The sequence below is a fragment of the Molothrus aeneus genome, chromosome 5, assembly GCF_037042795.1.
Source record: "Molothrus aeneus isolate 106 chromosome 5, BPBGC_Maene_1.0, whole genome shotgun sequence".
Classification (NCBI taxonomy): Eukaryota; Metazoa; Chordata; class Aves; order Passeriformes; family Icteridae; genus Molothrus; species Molothrus aeneus.
In genome coordinates this window covers 138,897-163,179 of record NC_089650.1, presented here as the reverse complement: position 1 = coordinate 163,179, position 24,283 = coordinate 138,897, and the positions used below count along the sequence as shown (strand labels likewise).

Below are 24,283 nucleotides of genomic sequence, written 5' to 3'. Positions count from 1 at the left end.
TATCTTGGTCTGAGGGGATTGTCTCAGTATGGTGAGGTGTGAAGGATGGCAAAAAGTCTCCATTTTTAGTTCCTGTGGAAGTCCCATCACACTGAGAGCTGCAGAGTCCAAGTGCACAGATAGATGTTGCAATTTGGGATTGTCATTCAAATCTCTCTGGCAAGTGTTCCATTCAGGAAGATATCCTTGTGAGGCAGGGGGGAATGATGAATTTTCTGAGAGAATCCATTTGTGTGGATCACTGGGCTTCTGTTGATCCGCGCAGGGCTGCAGGACTTGTTCCAAGGAGCTGTATAGCACCGTGCAAATCACAGCAGTGTAATTCCACCAGAGTCAAAGATTGCCCAAGTTCCAGAGCACTGCTCAGGCCTGAGGTAACCTCTCTCCTTGGGCACAGGAGGGGACAGCAGTCTCAAGGCACAGCTCATGTTCTAGCCATGCTCAGAGAGAACACTGCACGAGCAATGCCCTGGCTTGCAGAGAAAGGCAGGGTATTATTGCTTGTAACTCACAGCTGCCCACCCGTGCAGCTCATTAGCAACCCACTGAGTTGCTGCACCGGGTTCTTCGTCTTGGTGACCTTCCAAGGCAATCAGAGCCTTCTTGGAAGACCTTGATTCAGAAATTTGGATATAAGAGAAGTAGCACTGTGCAGCACATGGCTCTGATCTCTCAGGGCTCACAGATTTGGAAGGCAGGGTAACATGTATAACTGCAGAAGACAGCACTGAGATACTGTGGCTGCTGCATTAAGGTCATGGTGTTCTGGGAGCCAGATAAAATTATGCAAGATGGCAATTTAGGAAAGAATTGACATAGAGCTCAGGAAGGCAAAAAATCATGTGTATAATGAGCTCAATTACTTTGTAAGATTAATTTTCCACTGTCTCATGATCTTGTAATAAGGGCACAAAGTATTTTAAATGTTTGATTTACTTACTGATCAGAACTCTTGAGACCTTGCTTTCTAAATCAAAATGTAAGATTTGACTCCTGTTTAAGTGCAAAGTTGTGAGCTTGTTTTGAAGCGTACACTGGTTACTGGGTTAATGGGTTGTTAATTTATTTACTGGGTGGGCAGCAGTAATACCTGAAACAGGTACATTTGGCACTCAGAACCCCATCCATCTCCTTTCCTGGGGCATGTGAGTGGGAGGTGGTAATGCCACAGGTCATGTAATCCAGAGCATTGGTCCTCACTTCCTCCAGCAGAGCCACTGCCTTTTTTGGGTCACTGCACTGTCTTTAACTCCCAGAACCTTTACAGAGATAACTAGGAGCCAGACTGCAAGCCAGGAGAATTGATTTATCGTGAAACCTTGATATTTTGGATGGGGGCAGAAAAGGCCCATTCCTGTCCTAATTCTCTCCTGGTGCCTTTATCCTGAAGAACAAGACAAAACAGATTTAGCTGTCGACTGTATTTCAAGAACAGCTTGTGTTGCTGTGCTCTGTAAAACCAAAAACTGCTGACAAAGGGGGTGGGACTTCATGGATGCTTTAGCAGGTATTGCTCAGTTCACAGCCTGTGTTAGCCTGTGCTGGGGACTGGGGTCTGTATCTGAGTCCAGAGGGAGGGAGGCAGCTGTGCTCGTGCAGGCATGGTTGGTCTCAGGATGCAGAGGTACAGGAGGGGTTCCAAAGGTTGGGAAGATGTCCCAGTAAGGCCAAGTCCTCTCTTACAAATCAGCACATGGCTGTGGTGAGGGCAAAAATAAGATAAAGGATTAGCAAAAGCAAAGGTTTCCTAGGACTAACCTCAATAAACAAAAGGCATCCTTAAGAATGCCTTTATCTCAGAGGTTGCAGAGTCGGTGGGATGGAGGAGGAAGGGTGGAAATAGACCCTGTGTGGTTTCATACTTTTTTTACTCTCTTTATTCTCTGTTTTCTGATGATAAAGGAGCTTTATTTAGATACTGTAGCAAAAGAATTGATGAGTCCTAAGGTTTACAACTTCATTTCCTCCTGGCTCTATTTTTTCCTGGTGACTGCATCTCCTTCCTCTCTGCTGCATCTCCTTCCTCTCTGCTTTGCTGCCCGTGTGCTGCTGTGGCAGGCTGTGCTGTGCCTTTAAGAGGGCTGTGCTGCTCTGACAGACTAATTCCTGAGCCTTGGCATGTGTCAAGGCATGCCCTAAGCTTTGTGGTGTACTTTGTGAAAAACTGAAATGCGTTTTTCTAGGGAGATTTTTAACTCCTTTCTGCCACAGAGGCACTTCACCATTCTCTTCGTTGGTTGCAAAGTGCACACCACTCAACATCACTATAGCGAGTTCTGCTCTCTTCTCCAAAGGAGATGGGGAGATGAAGTGAAGTAGTGGGCTGCTTTTTTCTTTTCCAATTAAAATTTGTATTTATTGAGTTGTTTTGTTTCATGGCAGAACTCTGAAGGGTGACTAAAGCTGAGATGGCAAACTCTGTTACTGTTTATATCTTCCCCGGTAGGGATACCACTGCAGTGCAGCAGCAGAGTGGTGTAGTGTGAAACATGCTGACCCACAGCAGTCACAGCTTTATCAGGGATTTCATAGATTGTGAATTTCCTAATGTTTCCCATGGTGAACGTTACCTTTTGCTTCTTTTTCCCTCTCCTCATGATCAAAAAGAAACTTTTAAGTAGACAGTACAATTAAACTGTAAAAACTAACATTAGTACATAAAATGTGTGGTTCTTTCTCTTTTTTTTTTTTCAGCAAATCTCATTCTTTTGAAATCAAGTGTATGCTTGGAGATTTTTTTTCCTAATGTTTTCTAGGCACAGCGATACAGTCTTTAAAGCACAGTCCCAGCAGGAATATTGCAGACATAAATGACATATCAGGAGGTAACTGTGCAGTGACCCTTGTGATTTTAAAAGCAGTGTCTAATACCAGGTCCTGGATCTGTGTGTTTATATGGTTTTCTAGTAAAAGCATAAATCCTCTTCAACTTCCAGGTATTTACCTACCTATATATTGTCTCAGGCCTTTGGCTAGAAGTGAGTCCAGGTAAGCAGAAATTCCCCATGGCTCTGGCACTCTGGTGGCTCTGGAACTTGCTGTGCAGTCCCTGGCAGGATGTGGGCCCCACAGATCATAGGGCCCTTTCTGGTAGAGACTGGCCTGTTTTTACAGGAGAGATGCTGGAGGGGAGGAGAAGGAGCTAGGGCTGGCAGTGCCTTCCTCGCTGAGGTGGTTGTGTGGTAAACCACTTAACCTTTGAGCTGCAGGCTTGGTGTGAGCCAAACAGTGGTGTTGGTACCGTGTATGGCATGCTGGGTCTGAGTGAGTTACCCTACAGTGCTTCACAGCCTCAGCTCTGGGGTTGTGTTGAATACACTTGTTCTGTTTAAGCAGCTTCTTACTGAGTACTGAGTGCTCCTTACTGAGCCTTTGGGAGGTCTCCCCTCCCTCCCAGGAGGTCTGACAGGGCTCTCATCCCTCTCCATGGCCAGTGGCGAGCAGTCTGTGCTGTGGAACTGCTCTGGAAGCAGCGCTGCATGGAGAGCTCTGCCCCAGGGCTGCAGAGGCACAGCTCAGCACAAGCCCTTCCCAGGAGTTCTGTCCTCTCCTGCATTGCCCTCTGGCTGCCTGGGCCCCAGAAATCCCCAGCTACCTGTGCCCTGCAGGATCCACTTGTTCCTCTGCTGGAACAGGAAACAGAGCTCCAGGATCTCCTGGTGTCCCTGCCACCTGGGAATGGGAAACAGAGCTCCAGATCTCCTGCTGTCCCTGCCACCTGCTCATGGGGTGGCCTGGGCATGTCACACCACCTCTCTCTGCACTTGTAATGCTGAAGTGCAGATTTTGTCTTCTCCATTCATACCCAAGAGCTGCTTAGGCCAAATTAATGAATGACCTAAAGTCAAGCATGTCAGGGGACTCACAGCATGGTATAAGTTTGAAGGATTACTCTACAGTTAGGGGTGGAGGTAGCCCTTGTTGAAAATTACTTATCATAAATCATCATTTGGTCAGGTGTAATCATAAAAAGGAGAAAGGAGTGTAGAGAAAGCCTGTCCCCTGTTAACAATGTTTCAGGAGATTGAGGCGCTGGCTCACCTGTGGTTTTGGTGCATGTGCTGACTCTGAGGCTAGTACTGCTTACTGCAATTGATGGGGTGGCATAAAAACAGAATGAATCCTACAGGTGTAGTGTTTCACCATACAGATGGACTCCAAGAGTTAAAAGATCCAAGGATCTAATCCAGTATAATAACATTTTGCAAAAGCTATCAAATTCACAGCAAGTGACAAGCAGAAAAGCTCCTGAGCTAAGTGGAAAATGAAATTAAAGGGAATTAGATTGCCCCTTGTTTATCTAAGTCGTTGTTTCACTTAACAGGGCAAACAAACATTTTATCTGAGCCCTTAGCAGAAGCTTAGGTCGAGCTGTGTTGCCCTGCTCTCCCCAGCCATATTGCCCACAGAAATGGAGTACCCTTCATGCTATCTGGATAAAGCAGTGTTCTGCTGGAGGTGTGTTTGCTCCCTCATTGGTATGCTGTAGAAGGCATCTCATCCCTTAAAAAATGAATATATATATATATATAGTTGTATTTGTTTTCCTTGTGCTGCCATATACATAATAGATTGTTCTTTGTTTGAAGGATTTAAACATAAACATCTGGCAGAGAGTGGGGATAGTAATGTCTTTGTAGGTTAGATGTGGGGCTGCAGGTCCCTTCCAAAGTGAAATGTTATATGCCATCCACTGTGATGCTGGTTTGTATACTCGAGAATTTTGGTGTGGGAAGGGCAATTAATGCAATGCTAATTCAAGCAGCTGGATAAAACAACTATGGCTAAAACTGGCACAAGGTAAAAACAGATTTATTTCTCTAAGTAGTTCTGCAGTTGGTTCCCATGGAGTTAACACCAAATTCAAATTTTGGAAGTAAATATTTATAGGAAATAATTTTATCTGACCTCAGTTGGGTAGTGAGAGGAATTGTTTTTTACTAAAATATGTCAGTATATGATACACATGGGGCAGATCTCTCTGTGAGAAATTGAGTTTTCCTGTAATGTAAGCTTTGTCATGTTATTTGGACACCCACAAATCTGGTTATAGCCTGAATCTAGACAACAGGCTATCACAGAAGAAAAGAGTAAGGAGAAAACAGAAAGAAAAAAAAAACCCAAGGCTAGGTTCTGGTATTGCAGCCCCTTTGCAGTGAGTGGAGGTTACCCTGCAAGGAGCCTTTGTGGCTTTCACCAGACCATTTGCAGATCAGTGCCGTGGCCACAGAAGAGCCATTCTGATGTTCTGGCTCCGTCTGTTGCAAACTATCTCAGCAGATGAGCCAGGCACTCGTGGGTTTGAAACAGAACTGCCAGTGAGTGACAGTGAACTGAGCACGGGCTGGAGTCTGGTGGCGGCAGCACATCCTTCAGCTCCGCTGCTGCACTCAGAGAAAGATTTTCCTTTGAAGATAAGACACATGGGGCTCCTGTAGAAACATAGCGTGCCCCATGTTGTGCAGCTGTTAGCACAATTTAAAATAAAAGCCAGAGAAAGGCAAAGCGTCTGGCTCTTGTGTGGGCCACCAAGAATTCCTGCAAATGCTAAACCCCAGACCGTCACTTTTCACTCTGCAGTTAAATTGCTCGTGAACCCTTCGTGCGAGCTCTGAGCCAGAGCAGCCTCTGAGGGTGTGGATGTGCGAGTGTGAGTACTCGGTGTCGTAACGTGGCAGGGCACAGGCACTTGTTATGAAACGGCACAGTAAAGGCTCCGTGCGTCAGTGCTGGTTCTTAGGTTTGCTGTTTCTGTTTGCTTTTGTTCCTGTCCGTGGCCCTGCAGTTTTGTTTCCATTTATGAGTGCAGGAAGAGGGGGAGAGGTTGGGAAACGCTGCTGGAGGAGCCGGGCAGTTCCTGTGACAGGTGGAGCAGCGCAGTGCTGAGCGAGATTCCCGGGACACCGCGGGGAAGGGAAGGGAAGGCTCCACGCCCAGGGCAGCCGCGGTTACAGGGGCCCCTTCAGTGCACTGTGGCAGCAGCCAGAAGTTTGACTTATTTCTTGAAAGGACTGGAGAAATGATTAACCCCAGTTGGTGACGTCAGAGTTGATCTGATTAAAGGTTTGTTTTCTTGCTGGCAGAGGTGTGCTCCGTAGAGACCGGTTCTCTCTTCTTTCTTTTTTAAGTTTGTTTTTTGCACAGCAGCCGGAGGGAACCGCTCGCGCTGCCGCCGCTGCCCAGCCGCGTGTGTATGCGTGTGAACAGGATGGTGTGTCTGTAGCTGCCACACGCACACACACCTCTGACCATGAGGACTCTTCGCAGGTTGAAGTTCATGAGTTCGCCCAGCCTCAGTGACCTGGGCAAGAGAGAGCAGGCAGCCTTGGACGAGCGGGGGACGCAGCAGCGCCGGGCCTGCTCCAACGCCGCCTGGAACAGGTAAGGTGGCGCCGTGTGCCGGCTCCTGGCACGGGGAGTGGTGTGCCGGGGGCTGCCCGCTCGGATAAACACGGGACTGCTTTTTACCCCGTGCTCTTCACCTTCCTCTGAAGGCTTATAACAAACAGGGATCCCTGCCTTCCCTTTGGGACAACAACTTGTTTCCTAGGCTCCAGCTACAAACATATCTTTGTGTCTGTCAAGATATTCAAAGTTTATTTGGCTTAGGTTGTTTGGTTTTTTTTAAATTACATGTGCGCAGCTATTAAAATACATATGTGATATATGTTAGAAATCTATTGATCATTTATAACACATACTTTTTATCTGCACGTCTATGGCTGTTGCTGGTAGTTAGGGCAAAGTCTGCTAAGTTTACTCGTGTTAGTACAAATAGATCTGTGCATGTATGTATGTACACATGCAAACACATGCAATGCACTTATTTTGCCCTTTGGACGGGCAAAATAAGCCCTGATTGTTTACTTTATTGTATTTATGCATTTTAATTCTGTGGCTGTTTTACAAGAAAACCTATGCAAACATTATATTGTGAATGTGTCAATTAGCTCAGCTAGTCAGAAAGTCCATTTTGGTGACAATCTTAAAAGATTAAGTCTCTAAATCATTAGGAATTAAATTCTTAGGTCATTTTTGAAAATGAAATGTCACCTCCTGGATCACAGCTTGGAAAGTGTCATCTGTAGTATTTTATAAATGTAAGGTGGTACAACTCTAGGAAGAAAAATACCAGTGAAATGCAGACGCATTTGCTAAAATTCTGAGAAAAATAAAATATATAAAATAGCATATCTTCTGTCCTTCTCACCACTTGATTTGTGGTTTCATGTCTGTATTACCAATTAGTTGTTTAATGCCAACAGTGCACTAAACTCTGAAACTGTGCTGATCACAAAAGAGACTGATTTTCCTCTCAAATATCGTGCTGTTAGTATGACCCTGAGTTGTATCTGATGTGCAGATGGATGGTGGTGGTAGTTCAAGGATAGATTGGGCCATCTTGAGTCGTGCCAGTTGGGACTTTGTCAGTAGCCCTAAGGGAAGCAGCGGGGAGTAAGAGACTCCTGGGAGGGGATCAGGGTGACAGAGTCCCCAGACCCTTTTTGTGATGGTGTGCTGACAGCTGCTGTTGGCAGAGGTTGGTTTTTCCAGGCTTTGCATGTGGGGAGGGAGCTGTGGAGGCCGCTGTGAATGGAGAGCAGGTCAGGCACCCAGCTTGCTGGGAGGCAGAGAGTTCCAAGCTTGGGCCTGCTGATATTCAAACCAGAGAATTTCCCTAGTTGGGATGCGTTTGTTAGCAAGCGAGAGTCTGTAACTTTTAATTTTGACAGGACAGGTGCAGCTCTGGCCAGAAGTGGCTGCCAGACTGGCTTGCCAGTCAATGAGCTGTACATCTGCACGTTTCATCCACACAATTGCACAACTGTCCCATTGCCTGTTCCTTGACCGGGTGTCCATGAGTCACCCTGACACTGCTTTGCATGAACTCACACCTGGCCGTGCTTTCCAGCCCTGGGTGGCCTTTGCCAGTGCAGGGGTTGGCAGGCTGTCCTTGTGAGGGCATGCTCCCCTGGAACACCCCAGAGCACCAGTGGGGCTGTGCCGTGGCTCAGGTGATGGCACCATGGAGCTGTGCTGTGGCTCAGGTGTCACCGTGTCCCTGCATTAGCAGCTGCCAGAGCTGTGACAGCTGTTGCAGACATGAGCTGGGCCACTGCACGGGCAAAGGGAAGGCCCTTGGTTTCTTGTTTAACAGGGCAAGGCCTTCTTCTGAGTGAAAGAGTGAGGGTAATTCTTCCAGGCTCAGAAAGACTCGTATCATCTGTTGCTGTTAAGAAACTCAGATATTCTACAGGCTGAAAAACTGGGTTTTTGTCCTGAGGAAGGTCAGATCTTAAATGATACTGAACATTCCTGGACATCTAAAGTTTCACTCACCAGAAATCTGGTCTGGCTTTTTTAAATCCTGGGCTGTGGAATTTCTTTTCTTTTTCTGCTGCAAAATTGAAACAACCCAACATAGGACACTTTACATACTTTGGTTTACAGGAGTATTTTTCCTTCCAAATGAAATGATTGCTTGTGTTGTTTCATTCTGTGTAAGCATAAGAGCTTGCTGATCAGGGAAGTCAAGATGCACCAGCAGAGCTCTCCCTTCTTACCAAGGCTGGCTGTTCTATATTTAAATGTCTGCTGTTTCTTTGCCTGGTGTTAGCAGTTGTGCCTGGGTGTGGCACGTGTGTATCTGCTTTTCAAAGAGGCTTTGAATCTGTCCCTGCTGCTCCTGGGGTCGCTCACAGCACAGCAGCTCTGTCCCTGCTGCTCCTGGGGTCCCTCACAGCACAGCAGCTCTGTCCCTGCTGCTCATGGGGTCCCTCACAGCACAGCAGCTCTGTCCCTGCTGCTCATGGGGTCCCTCACAGCACAGCAGCTCTGTCCCTGCTGCTCATGGGGTCCCTCACAGCACAGCAGCTCTGTCCCTGCTGCTCATGGGGTCCCTCACAGCACAGCAGCTCTGTCCCTGCTGCTCATGGGGTCCCTCACAGCACAGCAGCTCTGTCCCTGCTGCTCCTGGGGTCGCTCACAGCACAGCAGCTCTGTCCCTGCTGCTCCTGGGGTCGCTCACAGCACAGCAGCTCTGTCCCTGCTGCTCCTGGGGTCCCTCACAGCACAGCAGCTCTGTCACTGGGGTGCACGCATGTCTGCCCCTCTGCACTTGCTCAGTGTGTGGCCCCCATGGCCCAGTGCTGTCCCCTCCGCTGCCTCTGCCCCCTTCACACCAGTCCCAGCTCAGGCTGAATTGTCACACCTGAGAACCATTTCTGCATTTAGGCACCAGGGCAGGACAGCCTGAGGGAGCCAGATTCAGCCTGCTGGAGGAGCGTAGCACTGTGGTACCAAGGAAGGTCACTTCGTCCCTGAGGACCTCCCTTAGGTCTGAACTAAAACGCAGTGGAACTTCTCAGCACAGTAACATCAAAGGGAAATCAGTGCCAAGCTGCTGCCTGCTATTAGGCAAATGAGACTTTGTATCATGGCTTTTCAGAGCTTGCTTTCCCATGGACCCTGGATCTGTGCAGCCAAACACTGACGGTGCAGTTAGCTAGCAAGCAATGGCAACATAGCGGGACAGTTTCCTGAATTACAGCTCACAGAATTTGCATTGGATTGAAATAGTTCAGATTTTTTTCACTAGCCCTGTCTTCAGTTCTTGTTCTCCCCGTCAGCCCCCATTTCTGCTTCAGGCAAGAAATGAAGGCTGAATGCTGACTAAACCCATTGGGCTGAGAAACTAAGGGGTTTTAATCCTGAGCTCACACACCAGGGGCCCACTCAGGCCAGATAAAATCCATGGCAGCGTTTCCATTCCGACTGAGCCAGCACAGACTGCCTCATCAGGAGCTGATACTGGCTGAGCTGTGCTCTGGGAAAGCCTCTAGTCAAAGGCTTGAGATCCTATTTGATGTAAGAAAATATGGAAAATTCACAGAGACATGAAGGCGTAGGAGACAGCAAAGAAAAGGTGAAGAAAGCAGGTGAGTTTCTTGTGACATCAGTGAGATCAGCAGTAAATCAGAGGAGATGTACCATACCTGAAAGCATTTTATGGCCTGGGCTAATTTTTTACAGGGTTGTAATAAGCACAACAACTTCCTGTAAAATAACTTTTACAGCCATGAAAACCATATTTCGTCTCCCAATTTATGGTTAATGTTTTTTCAGATCACAGGAAGGCTTTTCCAGTGGAGAAAATATTCCAGATCAGCATATTTTTCCTCTTTCTTCCATTATTCAGTTTTTATTTAGAAATATTAGTAATTCCTCATCTCTGTGGCCAGACTGATTCTGACCTGGCAGAAAGCTGCTTTAATCACAATAGTTTTTTCTTCTTGGCTTCCAGATGTCAGTGAAAGAACAGTTATGGGTGGTACTGGAGGGAGCCAGCCTCCCACCCTGTGGTGTCTGGATGGACAAACAGTAGCTCAGGAGAAATGTCTGTTCTGGTGGTAATGATGGACAAACAGCAGCTCAGGAGAAATGTCTGTTCTGGTGGTAATGATGGACAAACAGCAGCTCAGGAGAAATGTCTGTTCTGGTGGTAATGATGGACAAACAGCAGCTCAGGAGAAATGTCTGTTCTGGTGGTAATGATGGACAAACAGCAGCTCAGGAGAAATGTCTGTTCTGGTGGTAATGATGGACAAACAGCAGCTCAGGAGAAATGTCTGTTCTGGTGGTAATGAGCTCTGGAGGCAGTAGCCTATAATTGATTAATACTCTGTAAATATCAGAATAACTCAGCCCACCCTGCCCACCTGGAGCCTGCCCCTGTTGGGCTGGTTGGGGGTGCCCTCAGCAAGCATCCAGCTCTGTGCCTCAGGGATTTGCACCTTCCAGTCCCTTCATGGTGAAGCTAATGGTGGGCACAGTCTGTGCTGTGTGTGCTGGAGCTGCCATTCCCCACATGATGGTCAGCTGGAGCCACCTCCTCCTCTGGAGGTTCAGTCAAATGGGCACTGAGTTGTTGTCTTTTGGATGAGATGAAGTTTCTTAGGCTGCTGAGTTGGTTTTTGTGGCTGTGAGGGCTGCCTTGGGTGTTGATAGTTTTCTTTGGCAATCTGTAGCTACCGTGGGTAGATAAGTGCAGTAAATTGCTGGAGCCATCCATCTGACATTTTGTTACTCCAAAGGCAACCCCCCACAAAAGGTCCCTTCAGTTTGCACATCCTGATTTCCCCTTCTCCAGCAAGCCTGCTCTGTTCAGTTTTCTGGGCTCTATTGGACTGGTTTTGTTTCCTGCAGCACCATGTTCCTGTGCACACACACAGAGCAGGTACAGAGGAGGTGCTCACAGCAATGTTAGTGCATGAGGGCACCCATTATTAACCCATTTAACACCATTATCTATTGGACTCTGTTTCTTGCAGTTCCATGTGCACACACACACACACACAGAGCAGGTACAGAGGAGGTGCTCACAGCAATGTTAGTGCATGAGGGCACCCATTATTAACTTTCATGTTGTAAAAGAGTTAGAGAAGGGAGTTCACAAGGCATTTTCAGTTCAAGTGAGCTATTGCAATGTAAGTTCATTGTGTACATCACTGCCTTAAGCCTCAATGGAAGCTGGTTGCAGGCACAGGTCAGGCCATCCACCCACCTCAAGCATCTTGCAGGACTGCTGTGTGTGAGCAGCAGCTCAGGTTTTCTTTACACCAAAAGGTTGAACCATTCTGACCAAATCTTTTTAAGCAATCACTTGTTATAGAAACCCATTGATTTAACCAAGGTCTAGGTCTGGGTTTTTTTCATTAGTTTAAGGTAACTAAGAATATTTAAGCACACTTTTCATTATTCTTGCACAAACTGAGGCCACCAGCAGCATCCCACATAACCTGCAGGCTGGGGCTGTGTCCTGCACCCTCCCTACCAGCACTGCTGTCTGTGATGGGAAGGAAAGGCAGCTGGTCACCTTAATGAGGCCAGGGCTTGTTTTCCAGACAAGGATATTGTCCCTCACTACCAGGGAGATCAGGGCAGATTGAAAGTTCACTGTTAGGATGTTTTATGTAGGTGCTGTTCTATACAGACAATAAGTTAAATGCTCACAACCTGTCCCTTTTAATTCTGGTTAAAAAAGCTTGCTCTCTCCTATTTCTTTGAGGAATAATGATGGACCTCTTAAGCTGCAGAGAGAAGACCTCTCCCTCATTTAGAAAGGGGTGCCCAAGGGAAAGAGAGGGAGCACGTTGCCTTTTAGGAGAGATATTTATTTAGTCATTGTTCTCTGCAGAAGTCTGGCAGGCAACATTGCAAAGTTCATTTCTGAATCAGAGGAGCATGTCAAGACTGCTTGTTTTATTCACTACATTGATCTTATTTCCCATATTACTCATAATGTTCAAATACTCACGTCACTTCACTGTAAACCAGAGACATTTATCTGCTGATTTTCAAGTAATTGTAAATTGAGTGTGTCTGTGTGAGCCAGCCAAAATAATCTGGGTTAGATCGTGGATGTGTATCTGTGCCTGTGTGTGTAGGCGGGAAGGAGGGACTGCTGTGGCAGCAGTGGTGTGTGAGGCCCTGGAAACATCTTCAAAGGAACAGAGAAGAGGACGTGGTTCTTATTTCTGGCTACGTCTGTATTTCCCCACAGCCGGTCAGACCCTTCACTGCCACTTTCAGTTTCCCTCTCCTTAGCTGAAGGTGGCTGAGCTGTTCAGATCGTGCATCTCTGCCATTGTGCATTTGGAATCTCTCAGTGAGCAGCGTGGAGTTCACCTTCCAACCATCCTCTGCTCCCAGCCAGCATTGAAAGGAGCTGTCCTAGCATGGGCCTGGCAAAGTTTAACGTGGGCACTGGCATTGCCAAGGCAATTTCTGCTGCTGCCTGACACAGCTCCTGCAGGGACAGCCCCTTGCAGTGGGAGCAGCTGGACCTGGGCCTGGGTCAGGCCAGGGCTGACCACGTCCTCAGTACATGAGGGGAGCCTACAAGAAAGGAGAGGGAGGCATTTTACAGGGACATGTGGTGACAGGAAAAGGGGGAATGTCTGCAAACTGACAGAGAGTAGGTTTAGATTGGATAGCAGGAAGGAATTCTTCCCTGTGAGGGTGCTGAGGCCCTGGCACAGGGTGCCCAGAGGAGCTGTGGCTGCCTCATCCCTGGGAGCATTCAAAGCCAGGTTGGATGGGACTTGGAGCAATCTGCTCTAATGGAGGTTGTCCCTGCCCATGGCAAGGGGTGGGACAGGATGATCTTTAGGTCCTTTCCTACCCTGACATCCTGTGATTCTCTGATAAGCTCTTCTTCCACCAGCAGGAATCCCCTGGAGACCTTACACCAGACACCGACCACCTTTAGCTGTTCTTCACAAGGCACAGCAGCCCCACAGCCTGTGTGTACAGGATGGGCAGATCTGGTCCTTATCCTGCTTTCCAGAGTTCTACAGCTTCTGCTGCTGCTGCACAGACTCCAGCACAGTGGAAGCCGTTAATTGTCTCTGTACTGAGCCATGCAGATAAAAACTATACTTGCAAATGCATCAAATATACTTAATATGTGTATTAAAAGTTATAGTTGACATACTTGAAGTACTTAAAAATACTGGCCTAAGTTTTTGAAATTACTGATTTCAGATGTGCAGCTGTTGAAGCCACTGAGCTGGAACAATTCAAAAGGAACTGATTTTCAAAGATGTAATCTATTTTCTAGGCAGTAATTTCCTTTCAGGGGGGAGTACCAGAAATCATCTATGACTTTTTAACAGGTGCTGGAGTGTCTAGACAGAAATGCTGGGATAATTGTGGAGGTGATACCCATCTCACATCTTGCTGGGCACTAATGACTCCTCATGTCCTCTTTCAGCATCCACAATGGAGTGATAGCAGTGTTCCAGCGCAAGGGTCTGCCAGACCACGAGCTCTACAACCTCAATGAAGGAGTCAGGTAAGAGCCTGGGCCCTGCAGGGCGTGCTCAGTGCTGTGTGCCAGCCCTGGCACAGTCACAGCTGCTGCTGCCTCAGAGGGTTCAGGTTTGTCCCTGTGCCTGTTTATCTGCAACAGATTAACTGTCGGCCAGTGGGATGCATGATGGGAACTTTCTTCCCTTTAAAAAAAAGTGGAATTTCTACTATTTGAGTTCTTTACATTACAATTGATAAGAAAATTTACAACGATATAAGCTGATACCTGTATTTACAACACTTCACATTTTACTACTTTTTCAGCACTTATTATTGTTACCAAACCCTCTCACTGGCAAGAGCAAAGCAATAGATTTCCTTATAGAAATTTGTCCAATGCTTTATAAAATAAATGGTGGGAAAGAATCTGCACTTACAAAAGACAGACAGCTTATTACATTCCCTAGCTGTCTTCAGATATGGTCCTTAGTTATTCCCTTTCCCTTACTACCTTTTGCTGCTTTGTCTGGGCACTGGAGTCAGACTCTGCAGTATATTCCCCACAATACACAGATATTCTGGGTTTATCTGTCCCTGTCTGATTCCCAGGCTGGGATAGATGGCCCAGTCTGGTTCCTTTAATTGTGAAAATATCTCAGACAAGTCCAGCCCGATGATGTTGGGCCTGTGCTTGCTCTTCTTGAAATTAAAATAAACTCACTCTTCAGTTATTTCTTACATGGCTGGTGAGAGAATGACATGCATAGAGTAGCTTTTCCAGGATGTCTGTCAGTTAGCATGGTCCATCAGTCACATTGAGTTACTTACTGGAATAATGGTTAATCAGTGTTACTATTGTAAGTGCCTTTAGGATTATTCAGCTTTACCTGACGGACAAAAAAAGATACTTATGGACTGAGATTTCTTGGCCCAGTGCATTTCCCTTAATATGCTCATCTGCTGGTGAGGGACAGAAGAGAAAAAATTTTCTGCTGATGTGCCAGACAAATATAGTCTGGTATGAGCCAACAAACAGACAGAAATGTGCCCAAATTTTGCTTTAATTTCCTTGGCTATAAACCCTGCACCACAATGATGCTTGGTAGCATAGTTGACTTGAAGTTATTGCAGCATCTCATTTGGCTGAACATGCAAGCTGACTAGAAATGCACTGATGGAAAGCATGATTCTTTTCTTGCTCTTTTTAATACAGGCAATTACTGAAAACAGAACTGGGATCATTTTTCACTGAGTATCTGCAGGTAGGCCTGTGTTTTCTTTATTTAAAGACAATTCTGTTTTATGCTACTGAGAACAATAATTTTTTTCCACTCTAAATGATGACCTGGAGACCCTTGAAACCATTCAGAGACTACTCTGTGGTTTTGAAATTAACAGATTAATGAGATTGGGATTTTGTATACGTAGGTATAGTTAGACAGGGAAAGCCCAACCTATCACGGTGTTTCTGTAGGTCACTGCTGTCTTCCTTTTGGTTTCAGACCTTGGTTTTTAGCTTAAAATTGAAGTAAACCAGTGAAGTTCATTGCAATAGAGTTACTAGGAAAGACTTTTAGAAGTAACTGCCACTGTCTGTTGACCACTTTCTGCCTCTCCAAACACGTGTTTTGTAGGTCAGTCATTTGAAGTTTGAGAAGCACTTTGCAAAATACATCCTTTGCCCTAAAAACAGAGGTGATTTTAGCATAATTTCACAAGGGTCCCAAGTGAGTTAAATAAGATGGATGCAGCAAGAGCTCTTTGATGATTAATTTTTAAAATAAAAGATCCCCTTCACTGTCTAAAGTTAAGAATGAACAAAATGTAAAATATGATGGCTGTAGGGAAGTACAGGATTGAGTAAATGTAGTCTGTGCTCTATTTACAGAATCAGCTGCTCACAAAAGGCATGGTGATCCTAAGGGACAAGATCCGGTTCTATGAAGGTAACTTGGATTTTAGCGTGGCTGTGTGTGTCACAGGTGTTTTAGCAAATGCTCTCTGGGGGCACTGGCATGCTTTCCATCTCTTCCTGGGACTGTGGGTCACCATGTCTCTGTCCATTCCTCAATCCATGCTTTCCATCTCTTCCTGGCACTGTGGGTCACCATGTCTCTGTCCATTCCTCAATCCATGCTTTCCATCTCTTCCTGGGACTGTGGGTCACCATGTCTCTGTCCATTCCTCAATCCATGCTTTCCATCTCTTCCTGGCACTGTGGGTCACCATGTCTCTGTCCATTCCTCAATCCATGCTTTCCATCTCTTCCTGGCACTGTGGGTCACCATGTCTCTGTCCATTCCTCAATCCATGCTTTCCATCTCTTCCTGGGACTGTGGGTCACCATGTCTCTGTCCATTCCTCAATCCATGCTTTCCATCTCTTCCTGGCACTGTGGGTCACCATGTCTCTGTCCATTCCTCAATCCATGCTTTCCATCTCTTCCTGGCACTGTGGGTCACCATGTCTCAGTCCATTCCTCAATCCCTGCTCTCCACTGTGTTCCTGTGGGTCACCATGTCTCAGTCCATTCCTCAATCCCTGCTCTCCACTGTGTTCCTGTGGGTCACCATGTCTCAGTCCATTCCTCAATCCATGCTCTCCACTCTGGCACTGTGGGTCACCATGTCTCAGTCCATTCCTCAATCCATGCTCTCCACTCTGGCACTGTGGGTCACCATGTCTCAGTCCATTCCTCAATCCATGCTCTCCACTCTGGCACTGTGGGTCACCATGTCTCAGTCCATTCCTGCAGTCTGCTGTTGGGCCCTGCCTTGGTGCTCTCATTTCCCTTTATAAAGGAGAGGTGATTGCCCAGAGCAGCACTGAGGGAGTCAGGGAAGGATCACCTCCAGCAAGGACCCTTCCTTCTCCTTCAGTGACATCCTGCTCAGGAAAAGTGAACATAGACCCCTCCCAATTCCTTGTGTCCCCCCAGGCCCCCACTGGTGGGGTGGGAGAGGAGCAGAAAAGGCCTTGGCTCTGTGCACACCCTGCTCAGCAATAACTCAAGCATCCCTGTGTTATCAGCACTGTTCCAGCCCCTGCCAGCTACTGGGAAGAAACTGATCCCAGCCAAAACCAGCACATGTTTATTATTACTATTACTACTACTGCCACCATTGTTATTATTATTATTACTACTACTGCTGTTACAGCTGCTAGAAATCTTTTTAGTTGGTCTCCTGCTGTATTTCATAAAAACTAATGAAAAACAGATTTTTTAAAAATGGAAGCAGAGAACATCCTTTTCAGTCTTGTGCAGGACTGAGAGAAGTCCTGCCTGGTGGTGCTGAAAACAAGACCTTGGTGTGTTCCCCAAGCCAGCAGCTTGTGGAACACAGTAGAACATGATGGTCCACATCTGCCACTGAAAGCACCTAAAGTCCTCACTGTGGAAATCATTCAGGAGTTGCAGATTGACCAGAGCTGATGTTATTATTCATCGTGTGCTTAAAAAGGCAGAGGGATCAAGTATCCCATAGTGAAGATTGGCTCACTCTGAGTGCAGTTAGCAGTGTCAGTGCTTTCATGCAGAATTGCTTTGTGATGTCTGTGTAATTCTGGACAAAACACTCCCTGGATGAGGCTCCAAGTAATGCTCTCATACAAAAAGTAAGAATAGCATCACATTCTGACACCTGTAGCAATATTGATTGATTGCTACTGAATTTGCTTCCTGGTAAGTCACATGGTCCTGTCTGAATAGGTCAGAATCTCTGATGTCTTTTCCTCCATAACACTTGCTGGTGGAGGTGCAGGGGCATTGCTCTGCTCTCAGAGCTGGGCTGGGGTCACAGGCATGGTAAAGACCTTCTCCAAGGTTATGTGGGCCCTTTTGGGGAACAGGGATCTGAGGCCAGAACCCACCTGTTGAACCAGATCTCCTCTGTGGATCTTGGCTCCTGCATTTGCCTCTGTGTTGTGTAAAATGTTCTGTGAGGAGCTCAATATCCAGCTTGGCTGTGCAGCCTGGCCAGAGCTTCTCCAGATTCTGCTGGGGCGGATTCCAGGAGGCTGCAGCTGGGGAAAGGATGGACATGGAGGTGGCCTTGTTGTGAGGATTCCAGGAGGCTGCAGCTGGGGAAGGGATGGACATGGAGGTGGCCTTGTTGTGAGGATTCCAGGAGGCTGCAGCTGGGGAAGGGATGGACATGGAGGTGGCCTTGTTGTGAGGATTCCAGGTGGCTGGAACAACCAAAACTCTTCACTAGTTTGTTTTGTGTTTTTGCAGGGCAGAAGCTACTGGATACCTTAGCTGAAACCTGGGATTTTTTCTTCAGCGATGTCCTGCCCATGCTGCAGGCTATTTTCTATCCTGTGCAGGTGAAAAAATTACTGTATTATCATAGAATCTTGAAAAACTGGAAGAAGCAGCTTTGCAGGTTCATCAGCAGATTGATGCAATCCTCACTCTCTCTCCTTGGGCCAGCCTCCAGTGCAGCTGTTCTGTTTAGCCATGTCATGCAAATAAGTTATTTATGCAAATGGTTTGAAGTGCTCAGATGGAAAAGATGAATGGGAACTTTGAAAACAAAAGTAGAGTGCAGGGAGGCTGGCTAGTCCATCTGCCAATCACACTAAAAGTCAAAAAAGGTCATGAATGATAAACTGAAGTGTTGCACAGTGGGATAAATGGAGTTGTGTTGATTTAAATAGATGCATTTCCTTCTCTGCAATGTGAATTTTGTCTTTGAAGTATCTCCACTTTTGAAAAGGAATTGTATTTCTGAGATCAAATTCTCTGCTATGGTAAGTGGTCAGCCAAAGTCAGTGGAGTTTGATGAGCACAGACTGAGTGCAGTAATTTTAAATACACAATAGGTACTCGATCCTCTGATGCAGTGATAGCCAGAGAGTATTGCTCATCACTGAAGTCTCAAGGAAATCTGTACCAGACAGGTGCAAGTGATCTTTGCAGTTGCTCATAAATGCCTACAGATTTTAGTGGGAGCTGGGTGCCTGAATATATCTGGGGAAACTTGAGAAACCTTCTCCCATGTTTTCAGGTGGACTTTATACCTCAAATGATTACCCAGATGTTAAGGATATCACTGTTTGCATCCTCAGACAGTTACAGATATGGAGTCTGAATTTAGACTCTGTTGTGTATCTGTGGCCTTTGACAATATTTTAGTAACACGAGTCTTATCCCCTGTCAGATGGAAATAATGACTTGAATTTCAACAGGAACGTTGAGGATTTAAGAATCCTAAGTCCCATGTAAATTCAAATAGGTCTCGTTGCTCATGTTCTGACATTTCTTCCAAAAGCCCAGTTGGTGCTTATGTGCTCTTGTAAATTCTATTCATTAGCAACTGAAGCTGATATGGGGCCTTCTTTACTTCAGTTTAAATAATTTGGAAATGAAAAGGAATGGGTTGGGTCAGGCTTATTTATGCCAGACTTAAGTCAGCACCAGTTGAACACCAGAGCTCCCATATGTGCAGCCAGGGATAGCCAAGGAAAAGCCCTAATGGCAGAAAGAGAAACAGTTCTAGAGCTCTGCATGAGCCTGCAGACAGAGCTGGAGCTGTATTCTTCAGCTGGGAGGCTTCCTCAGTGAGACGGTGCTGCTGAACCAAAGACAGATGGCTTTGAAAATGCAGCTTGAACCTTCAGCTCTGCTCCTGCTTTATGGTGAGGTCTCTCAAACTGTGCAGAGAGGAGCATCCATCCACAGCTGGGCTGAGTCAGGATTCTGCCACATTTGGAGAAAGTCAACAGGGAGTACTCGGCATCTTACAAAATAATGGAAATTCAACCAATGCCAAAGGCAGTAATGCCTTTTTTTTAACTTGTGATACATTTAATTTGTGATGAACTGTTAAAATAGAAAATATTCCTATCTCATCCCACCCCAGCCCTTCATCCTCTGCACATGCAGTCAGACACAGTCACCATCTGTAGAGTTCATTGGGGCCAAATCAGATTTACTGTGCAGTCTTGGGGGCTGCTCTCTGTCCTTTGGTGTGTTTCCTTTGTGTTTCATTTGGGTTTGCCATTCTTGTAATCCCTCAGGAGTGGAGGAAGGAATTGGAAGAGAGGATTTTGGAACTCATTTTCACACTGCTGATCATCTGTCTTGCTTTCTTTGTGTTTCCAAGGGAAAGGAGCCCTCAGTTCGGCAGTTGGCTCTTCTGCATTTTAGGAATATCATTACCCTCAATATCAAATTGGAGGATGCATTATCCCGTTCCAGAGCCAGAGTTCCACCCTCTATTATTCAGATGCTGCTCATACTCCAGGTAAATTGGTTCCTTTTCTCAGCCTTTCTGTACTGCATTGCTGAAGTCTTCTTAACCAGTCTCTGATTTTGCTCATTCATTGGAAGTATCCTACCCAGAATGCCAGAGCTCCTGTGGTCATAATGTCTAAATCCTAATATTCTAGTATCCATGTACCCGAATGTCTAGTGTCTAAAAAATCTTATTAGCCTAATATCTAAACTTTCCAATCATTTAATAGTAATAATGTATATTAATATGTCATCTAGTATAGAATATCTAATTATAATGTGACATATAAGGGTGTAATAAAATAATAATTGTAATGTAATAATTAAACTATCGAATATCTTAAAGTAGGGACGTAAGATCAAGTGAGTGTGAGAGTACAGACTTGTTTTGCAGCTAGGCCTTGAAAGATGAAGTTTTGCAAGCTGACAGGTGTGTGGTGATGCCATGATTTCCATTGGGTGCTGTGTGTTGCTGCATTAGCAGCTCAGGATATGAAGGTTCACATCTGGAATAGGCATCAAAGTGAATATACAATTAATACAGCAATGGTTGAATCGTGGTCATACTTGGTCACTGGAACCAAACTCTATCCAAACTGATGATATAAAAACATTAGGACCAGATACTGGTATTTGACTTCAGTGTTGGATTTTTTTCTCTCTGTGTGTGTAGTAGTAGGAGACACAAAATGAGAAATCCAGGCAAAAGGCAATTTTAAGATATTTTTATTTGCCTAATTAAATAAAAGCATGAGGTATGATGTGGAGAAAAGGAATGAGGCAGAAGGGAAAGAGAGAACCAGGGGTGGATTTTTAAAGGGTGAAGGAATTGAGATTTTCATGGCTTCTGATTTTTTTATAAATGTTTCTTTGCTCCTCATCACAGTATGAAATAGTTCTGTATCCAAAATTGTTTTGAAGAGCAAGATAATGTAATGAGGCCATTCAATTTTGAAAATGAAGGAAAGGAGCAAGATTCTGTCTGCTGGGTCAAGAAATGGGATTTCAGGTCTCAGTGAAATCAGTGATATCTCAGTGTCCATTTGTTGGGGTGTTCAATGGTGTGTTTAGCCTGATTGCCTCAGAACAAAAAATCCTTATCATGTAGGAATGTCTGCTTGGTCTGGTCTCCCTTCTCGTAGCCCCCACCTTCCAGAAGCTTCTTGGAACTGCTGGCTGATTGTGACACAGGGACAGCAGCTGGGGAGTCTCATGGAAACTGGTGTCTGCAGAGAGGAGAGGAGCCTCAGGGAGAAGCTGGAGCATGGACTCAGATGTGTAATCAGGGAATTGACAGGGACTGAGCCATGAGCCCATCTGCCTTAGCAGACACCAGAGACTCCACACAGGACAGTGCCATTGCAGAAACCTTCCTCACAGGGATGTTCTGAGGGCTCAGCCCCTCTGAGGTGTGAGGTGAACTGCCCCTTCCACATCAGGCTGCAGCAGCATTGTTACTGGCAGGTCTGAAAGCTTTTTGTGATTGCTTAGGGAGTCTGTGCTGGCTGTGGGCAGGACCTGGCATTGAATGGATTCAGTGCTGGGCTGGCAGCTGAGTTCCATCCTGATTTCTTCTTTGCAAATCTGCTTTCTTCAGCAACCCCAAGTATTGACACCGTGGATGCCCTGTTTAGGGCAAAGGGTCAAATCCATTCTGGTTGCAAAGCTGTTCATGGAAATCAATAACCAAGTGAGAGGGAATTTGCCCCTGGGTGTTTATTTCTGCATACTTTGCCTATGGTTCTGTGGTGGGGATGGTGAAAGTCTTTCCTTGGTAATAGCTCTGCTAATCTCGTGGTTTAAAACCTAATGGGAATTGTGGGAAGAGGTCAGAAGAAAATCTGGGAATTAGCTACTTACATTCTTAGTGGTGTTAGTTGGAATTCAGAGCAAAGACGTTTTCCTGAACTCAAATGTTGTGTTAAACAAAATCAAATTTTATACATTAGTGACATAATGGAATTTTCTCAATTTAGTTGAACTCCATTTGTTAATAAGGCTGGAAGAGAGCAATTCAGCTGTCCAGTGAGCACATGGTGGTCTCGTGGGCTTTGATTGCCTGGACTGAGACGTGGTGTCCTGATGGGGATGTTACCTAATCCTGGTTTGTGACCACTGTGAATAGCTCTTCCATAAGAGACTTGGGGACTGGAGCAGGCTCCCATGGACAGAAGATCCTGCAGTGATAGCATCTGGAGCAGGTGTTGAACTTAGTGCTGAGATTCCCTGTTTCTGCCCTGACAGCCTCATGCAGCTGTGGGATGTAGGTAAGGAACAGCTGATGTTCTGTAAGACAGCAGCTGTAATGTCAGAGGGTGAAATGCACTCTGTTGGACTGGAGCAAAGGGGCAGAGCTTTGGGAACTAATGCAGGGTGCATCTGGTGTTGGTTATGTTTTAGCCTCTCAGGAAAAGCTCTGGTACTTTGTCAGGAGAAGACACTTTCCTTACAGGACAGAAAGGGAAATTTTTTAAAGAGGAAATGGAATGGCTCCATTTGAAGGAGCAGAGATCAGTTCTCAGGTTAATTATTAGGCTTGGGTTCCTCAGTTCAATAGAGCTACTTCTCACCAGGGCTGTGACCTGGTGTAATTACAAACCAGCTATCTCTCAGCAAAGAGGGAACTCTGGGAGGAATAATGTTCATGTTCTGGCAGTCAGTGGTGGTTTTATCAAGGCTTGCAAGCAGGGCCTTGTATCACTCAAACTGTGAGCTGCCAGCATAGCCTGACTCAATTACCAAGCACAAACTGAAATGTTGATCCTTTGTGGCTGCTCACAGGCAGTGCCTCCAGGATGCTCCTGTTTGAGCTGCAGGGAGTTCAGGAGCAGAGTCAGGGAGGAAGGAAGGGAGGAAGGAAGGAAAAGAACTAACACTGCTTGTCAGCACTGAATGGTGCACAGGAGCTCAGGCTGCTTTAAATGAGGATACCAGAGGGAGAGGGGTGAGCAAGAGTTTAAAAAGAACTTTTTGAACCAAAAAGCAGAACGCCCACTATCCAACTTGCTTCCCAAAGTATGTTGTCACAGATTACCCTGGCTGCTGAAACTGGAACATCTTATCTCCAGGTCACTCTCCTGAGGTCTGAGAAAGCTGAAAGAGAAGAATTAGAGAGTGTTCATCTGCATCTTTCAGTTTACATCAGGATTATTTGAATTCACAGAATCTCTTAGGGTCACCTGACATATTTGCACAATATCTCTTGTGCTGAGGGAGGAGGCCTCACTAAATACAAGCTCTGAAGGAAAAAATGAAACCTGTGGTTTCCTCTGTGGCTCTCTGTGTCTTGTTTGAAGTCCCTTGCCCGTTGTCTCTCGCTGTTGAGGAAGACAAAATAAGCTGCCCAGCGTGACTTTTTTGCTATTTCTGCAAAGTTCCCTCCATTTTAAAGGAGTGGAAAGTCCATTGCAAGATGTGAAAGTGAAATGCAGAGGGTGCTGTTTTTCCATCTCAGCAGCCACACGTGAAACTAAGGACAGCATGGTGGTTAAAAACAAAACAGCCCTTGCTGTCAGAAAGCTGCAGCTGTGGAGGTGCTGTAACACTGCAATGCCAGTTGTAGTCAGTTCTTTATGGCCACAGGTTCCCACAAGTGCTGCTTGCTTCTGGGAGTGGTGTGGGTGCTTTAATTTATCTTTACGTTTGTCTGAGTTCCTGGCTTAAAAGACACAAAAAGCGGAAATCAGTAAATAAATGTATTGTAGACCTTATTTAAATATAAATCACCATATCAAAAACCTATACTTTATCTGGGTTGTGCATAAATTGGGATGTTTTCTTCCTTCCTGGTGAAAGGGGGTTTTGTTTGTGTTGTGTGCATCAGTCCCATGAGGAGTCAGGTGAGAAATCTTGCAGCCAGGACACAAAGGGAAAGAGCCCTCTGCTGCTTTGTGTTCGCATGTGCAGAACTGAGAATCTGGCCCTCAGCATTCACACTGCAGAGTATTTTGTAGATACATTTGTTTTTGTGCAATATTCTCTCTTCTTCTAGTTTGTTTATTGTCTCTATCAGCAAGTGCAGTTTGCAGTAGTTAAATGGACACAGGTGTGTTATCCTGGAGTGAATTTGTATTGCTGGGATTTTTAACAAGGCATAGCATCTGATGAGGAGTCCTTGTGATATTTGATTTTGTTGTGTCTCTAGGGGCAGAGGCTGAGGAGCCCTGGTGGTTACTCCTGACCATTCCTGACTGCTGGGATTTGCTCAGGAGTAATTCCAACACAGCCCGTGCT

General features: G+C 45.8%; 1 protein-coding gene across 12 annotated transcripts in view; it reads left to right on the top strand.

Moving 5' to 3' along the window:
* The window catches only part of PRR5 (proline rich 5), a 65,301-nt gene that overhangs the window by 28,552 nt on the left and 12,466 nt on the right, over positions 1–24,283 (top strand). For 11 of the 12 annotated variants that reach the window (XM_066550609.1, XM_066550606.1, XM_066550612.1 and 8 more), the window contains 6 exons: positions 6,268–6,381; positions 13,775–13,855; positions 15,026–15,074; positions 15,701–15,758; positions 18,047–18,138; positions 19,920–20,060. In XM_066550609.1, coding sequence (XP_066406706.1) covers positions 6,278–6,381; positions 13,775–13,855; positions 15,026–15,074; positions 15,701–15,758; positions 18,047–18,138; positions 19,920–20,060 — 525 coding nt within the window. In that variant the 5' untranslated portion in view covers positions 6,268–6,277. Of the gene's footprint in view, positions 1–6,250; positions 6,382–13,774; positions 13,856–15,025; positions 15,075–15,700; positions 15,759–18,046; positions 18,139–19,919; positions 20,061–24,283 lie in introns of those variants that run through there. The other variant, XM_066550604.1, reaches the window with a different exon arrangement.